The sequence below is a fragment of the Pundamilia nyererei genome, unplaced genomic scaffold, assembly GCF_000239375.1.
Source record: "Pundamilia nyererei isolate P.nyererei 1_Seehausen unplaced genomic scaffold, PunNye1.0 scaffold00176, whole genome shotgun sequence".
Lineage (NCBI taxonomy): Eukaryota > Metazoa > Chordata > Actinopteri > Cichliformes > Cichlidae > Pundamilia > Pundamilia nyererei.
This window is the reverse complement of record NW_005187577.1, coordinates 473,889-480,118: the sequence shown is the minus strand read 5'-3', so window position 1 is coordinate 480,118 and position 6,230 is coordinate 473,889. Positions and strand designations below refer to the sequence as shown.

Below are 6,230 nucleotides of genomic sequence, written 5' to 3'. Positions count from 1 at the left end.
ATGGTATCAGCACACACACTGCCTCTAGTTTATTAGTGCAAAGAGTTTATATTTTTTGTAATCCTTTTCCATGTGCTCACAGAGGCCTTTCAGAGCTTTCTGACAAACACAAATGCTGATACGGTACCCTGTTAAGGAATTATATTCATGTCAAAAACTGCAGGTGAGAAAAAACGCAGCCAGGAGCAAATAATTTCATTTCATGGGAGCAGATATTCATTGCCACTCAATCAATTACATTCTTTGTGTATAAATTCAATAACCTGCAGGTGTAGAACTCAGCAGCCGCACACATAGAGAAGCCATCATGCATGCAACATCGAATTCTATAACTTTCTTGCACAGTCTTCTGTTTATCGAGGATTGGTTCCTGGTAAGTTGGTCCTTTCCCTGGTGTGCACTATTTCTGCTCAAACTGGCCAGATGCCCATCTCTATGAAGTCTCCCAGTGACTGGAGAATTCAATAAAAATGAACAGGAGGCACATCAAAGGGTCTGAATATGTTAACTGAAACATTAAAAGCATGGTTTCACATTCAGTTAGGTTACATGTTGTTAGGAAAATTATACTTTTATCATTCAAAAATGAATAAAACAACAAATTGCACAAAACTGAGGTGACTAGTTAAGATGTAGAAGATATACTGTGGACTCTACATGTGTTGATTTCTCTGCAGGAGTCCTAGATGAAAGGATTTCATTCAGAAAATGGAGGCAAACAAGCTCAAAAGAGATGTTGAGGCCCTTATGTGAGTGGATGCTAAAATGTTACAAAGCATACCGTGCAGTCGGTAAGTAAACTGGCAACTGGTTCATTTTCTCCTGTTCCCAAACAGAGACAACTACATTGGACAGAAACTTAGGGAAGACGCCTTTGATCCGAAGGGCAAGGGAACTTTCACAGCGCTGGATGACTTGGTAAAAACTCAGCAGAAGCAACCAATGCTAAAATAATGTTTTAATGTATAACTAAGTAGAGCTGGCAACTTCTGTGTGACATGTTGTAGGCTCACTATGATCTTGCAATCAGTGTTGCCCTTTGGTGGCTGGAGAAGAAGGAAGGACGACATGTGCTCGACAGAGAGATCATGTACGTTTTCTGTTTTTTAAAGTTAAACGTTCTATCATTGATAATCCTGAATTATGTTTATTATGCTCACAAAATTTAGTAAAAATTAAATAACAAGTAGAAAAATAAACAAAACTTTGGTAAAAGCAGCTGTAATAAGACATGATGCCGTACAGTGCTTTTACAAAGGCAAATGAATAGAGTCAGTTGGTGGATTGGTTGCCTTTCATCACCTTCCTCCTGCACCACAGTGGAGCAACATGCAGTTTAGGAAGTGCCCAGTATCCTAATCGCTTAGAGCGGGAGGCTATGATCTTGTCATCCTTTGCTGGGATTATTATGGTAAGGATATTTACATGTAAATGCAACTTTTAATAAATCTAAAAGCTGAAGGTAAACTCTCGAAAACCTTCCTGAGAGTACTTAATGCCTAAACTGCTTATTTTAACTGTTGTGTGTTTCTGTTTAGAGTAGCCTGCCAGTGGAGGAAATCTTGACTCTGTACAGGTGTAAACCAGCCGCTTCATACCCCAACCAGAAGTCCAAGGTACAAAAGTGTCCTAGTTAGGAAAGTGGCTGCAACTGTTTTATCCTTTTTGAAACATAATTTTGCCTAAAAACATTTCATTCCTTTTTCTTTTTCTTAACCCAAGGGCTCAATTGTCTATCCCATCACTCTGTCCTATCATCCGTTTGCAATACTTGGATCCTACAAGGCCGTGTACCACTCCAAGAAACACAGTAAGTGTGTGTTGTCTGGTTTAGCCTTTATGGTAGTGACAAGAGAATAAAGATACAAATTGTTTCTCAAATGGGAATCAAATAGATTTCTATACAATTAAACTGCTTTGTACAACCAAAGCGGGCGCGAGTTGCTGGCAACTTTAATACAGTCTATACTTGAAACAAGTCTCAAAACGGAGTGCGTCTGGTGCTTGGCAAGAATATTTTTGATTTTATGAGTACATATAAAATATAAGCAACTTAAAATAAGATTTTCTTTTCTTTTTTTTACTCTTTCTGGAGACACACTCCTCAACAGATAAATGAGTATAGCAAAACCTCTCTGACCTCTTAGTAGTGTACTCAGCAGTATTTATCTTGAGTTTCCTGGGAAACTTTAAGTAAAAAAACAAAACAAAAAAATCAAAAGCAAGAACTTTTCCTTCTTTTGAGTTTTAATCTTCTTTGATCTGTGTTTTGTTTCTTTAAACAATATAGACAACATCATCAACAATGTACTATTCTGTCTGCATGAACTTTTATGACTTCTGTTTTGTTTTTTCTTTGATTTTTTGCAAAAAGTGCTCTTTTGCCAAACGTTATTCTTTAAAAGTATTTATCAGTTTGCAGAATGTTTGATTTTTGAGCCAAGTAGAAATATAAGGAATACAAAACAGAAGCACTCAAACATGTACTTCAGTTCAGTAGTGACTGAGTAAAGCTATTCTGCAGACTCAGGCTGACTGCAATTGACAGCAGTTATTTGCTGGGAGGCAGGTTTGCTCCTACCAGGTGACCAGTGAGCAAAAATGGTCTCAAACCAGTTGGTTGCTTCAAATGCTAAATGTGAAAGAAAATTCATTCCAATCATCCTGGGAGGTTTTTCAATCTAGTGTGACTGAGCCATTAATATTCTGAAGGACTGTTTTTTGTTTTGTTTTTTGAAAACCCCAAAACGAAACTCTTGCAGATCAGAAGCTGAAACGATGGCTGTCTGGGCAGACAAAGGCAAGTGCTCCACCGAAGCAAGTTTCATCTTCGTTTTCCACTTCATCTCAGTCCTTCATCAGTGTGAGTACCGTATCTGAGCAATCACCATATGTGTGGTAGGCAAAATAAGAACTCTAAAAGATCTCTAAATACCAAGGAAAAATACTTCAGTAGTCAGTACAAATCATGTAAATGGCTCCTGTGTTTCCCATCATATACCATATACAACATGCAGATATGTTTTAAACTTTTAACCACTTGCTAAACTCAGCTGCATACTCTGTTTTATTAACACCTGCTGCTTACTAAGTCTCGTTGTGTGCAACCCCCCACCTCCCCCCCAATTACAAATAAAGACAAGCAGCTTTATTTCAATGATGAAAGTAAAGTGAAGGTTGCATCTTCAGGAGACAGTAGCTTCAGCACATCAGACACGCCTCGATATTTAATAATCTGACATCAAGCAGATTATTAAAGACTGCCTTTATTGTACATAGAGCCAAATTAAAATAATACTCTATGGTGCCATGGTATAAGACAAGATGTTGACTAAAACACGAGACGGTAGCACGTAGAATAAATAAAATCACACCTTTTAGGTTTTTTTCTTATTTAACATCCGCACCGCCTGCTGAAACAACCTTTTGCTAAATCTGGACGTGTGAGTCTTGGCCTAAAACACCTGCCATAGATGATGGCCCGGGTGAGTGAAGTCCTGGACAATTTTGGTATTTGTGCTGAGGTAGCGTGATATGGCACTCTCCTCCAGAAACGAGCAGTCAGTTCTTTTCTGTGCAGTTCTTATCGCTCATTCCTGCACTTTCTTTTGGAAGTTGCAGTGGTGTTGGCCGACCAGGAGAGGTCCTCGTATATGAAACCCCCAGGATGTCTGCACCCTTCCTACGTGTGCTCCATTTATACAGAGAGGGGCAGAACTGTGTCATATTTCCTCCACTAATAATGCAGTTGTCTTTGTGGTGATGAGTCTCTGGTTATTCACCAAGAATCACTCAGATAGTCTTCATAGCTCTTCTCTGTATGCTGACTCATTTCTTGTGATAAGCTTAATGATGGTTGTGTCTAATTTAATTATGGTGTTATAGGAGCGGACAGGTACGCAGTGATGGAGTAGTAGAGGTGAGGACCTAGTTTGACTGTCTGTGAACGGCTGGTGAGGAAGTCTTTGGTCCTGGTGCCGATGGGGATCGAGATGCCAAGTCATGTAGCATGCTGATTAGCATGTCCACAGGCTGTCCAGCTCTGTGTTCCAGGTGGTTTAGTGCTGTGTGGATGGTGATGGCCTCTTCGGTGGGTCTGTTAGCTTTGTGTGCAAACTGATGTGAGCTAAATGTGGAAGAGAGGCTGGTTTTGATATGATGCAGGACCAGTGTCTCAAATCACCTCTTAATCAGTTAGGTAAATGTAGCTGACTTTATGCATTTCTAGAGCTGACTGACCTGAACGCACATCCTGTTCCTGCAGAGTGAATCTATGAAATCTTTTGGCCTCAAATTGGAAGAAGAAACAATTTAGTTCCTCCGTGTTGCCATTCAGATGTTGCAGATGTTCCCTTTGTTGTTGTAGTCTTCATCAGACCTTTCTTGAGTTGTTACATGTCAGGTGGTCCTCAGTGCCACTGTTGTAGGCCCTCTTAGTCTCCTGTAAATACAGTTTGGGTAATGCGGTTCTTTTTTTCTTAGTATTCCCACATTTCCCTGACCTCATGGCATTTTCAGTTTAAGTTAAGGAAAAGTGATTAGGAAAAGCGATAGGAAGTAATTTTGAAATGTTCAACATCAGTCCAGAAATATTTCAGAGAAAAGACTAGGCTTTGAAATGGCCAAAGCCAAGAAGGAAATATTTGAACAGTAATTTCTTGTTCCAACGTCTGCATTGAAAATCCTCTGCTGCCACCCTGTGGATCTAAACAGACCTCCCATACGCTCTGCTTCACTTTTAGGAAAGCAGTGATGTTCACCAGGAAAGGACTGAGCACTATGAAGGCTCGCAAGAGTCTCTGCACAACTGACGTCAACCTCCAGCAGCTGCCAGAAGTAGAGACATTGAGCTAGAGCAATAATACTAACATGAAATGGTAAAACTGCTCAGTTGAATGTTAATGTACTCAACTAAAAATGTCACTTAAACTCAAAAATGCACTTGAAGTACTCAGAAATAAAAGAGACATAAACAGAGAAGTATTTTCTGTCAACTGGGCTCTGTGTTATTTGATAATGCATTATATGAATAAGTTGTTACTACATTCAATGTCATGCTTTAATGTGTTTCCTTCACTCTGTACTCCTCGCAAAGTGCCATACCAGACTGTGTTGGTGGAGTTTATGCGATTATGGAGGTCTGATGACCTGAAGCACAACTCCATGCTTCTTGGTCAAACAGCCTTTGGTGATGCTGGAGATGTGCAATGACTCAAACTACTGATGGTCTCACTGGAGTCAGAGATTTTTAAAAATATATTATTTACCCAGGAAAAATACAACTCTTGGAGTTAAAAATGGCTTGTCCTCACCAAGAAAGACACAGCTCATACACAAGGTCAGGGTTTACTGATTTTCATATTTGATATGACCTTGACCTAATTTTCATCAAAATTAAATTGGCTCAACCTGTCACTGGTATCTATCTGGACTGGACTTCTTTAAGTTGTTTGAAGACGTTTTTATTTCTCATCCAAGAGGTTTCTTCAGTTCTAAAACCAAAATGTGGAGAGTCCCGGATATTTAAACCCTAGTAGGGATTGGTAAATGGACTGATCCTTATATAGCAATTTTCTACTCTATCTGAGCACTCAAAGTGCTTTACACAACTTGTCACACCAGTACTTTTCCCCCCTAAGCGCTTACTATCTAACATTCCTACATACCCCGATGGATGCATCAGAGAGCAACATGGGGTTAGTATCTTGCCCAAGGATATTTGGCATGTAGACTGGGATCAAACCGCAAACCTCCCAGTTAGTTAGTAGGTGACCTGTTCTACCACCTGAGCTACAGCCACCCTCAGGATCGATTCTGTGAAGGGTCGTTGAAACACTATTGATCATGTATGTCATCAAAAGGTCCAGGGTGTGAAAAAACGGTGTGGGTCATTACCAACAGAGGTTTCGGGAGACACCTGTGTGACAACCTCAACCTCTCATGTACCTATTGAAGTCACCTGATGAGTTGGGGTTGAGGCGCCTGGGAAGGGATCTCAAAACTGGATTGTAGGTGGCAGACAGTGTGTCGTAGGCCTCTGTTCAATGACGGTCATTCACAGTAGACATAGAGGTCTGTTTCAGTCCTTTTTTAATCTATCTGTCTTGGTCCTAAATGTTAACATTGTCATCTTCGAAAGAGTCTCCTTTGTGGACAGCTGAGCCTTGTCCCGTCGAGGTGGCATGCGTTTGTGGAGTGGCTGTTTGGTTTCTCCCATGTACAAGTCTAGG

At 40.2% G+C, this 6,230-nt stretch overlaps 1 protein-coding gene across 1 annotated transcript; it reads left to right on the top strand.

The window, feature by feature from the left end:
- The first annotated feature begins 698 nt into the window (after positions 1-698).
- c9h2orf80 (chromosome 9 C2orf80 homolog) lies at positions 699-4,811 on the top strand. The gene is made up of 8 exons (XM_005746316.1): positions 699-749; positions 837-918; positions 1,008-1,090; positions 1,321-1,411; positions 1,539-1,616; positions 1,723-1,810; positions 2,763-2,863; positions 4,743-4,811. Exons 1-8 carry the CDS (start codon positions 709-711, stop codon positions 4,809-4,811), a joined length of 633 nt encoding a protein of 210 aa, XP_005746373.1. The 5' UTR covers positions 699-708.
- Positions 4,812-6,230: the final 1,419 nt, after the last annotated feature.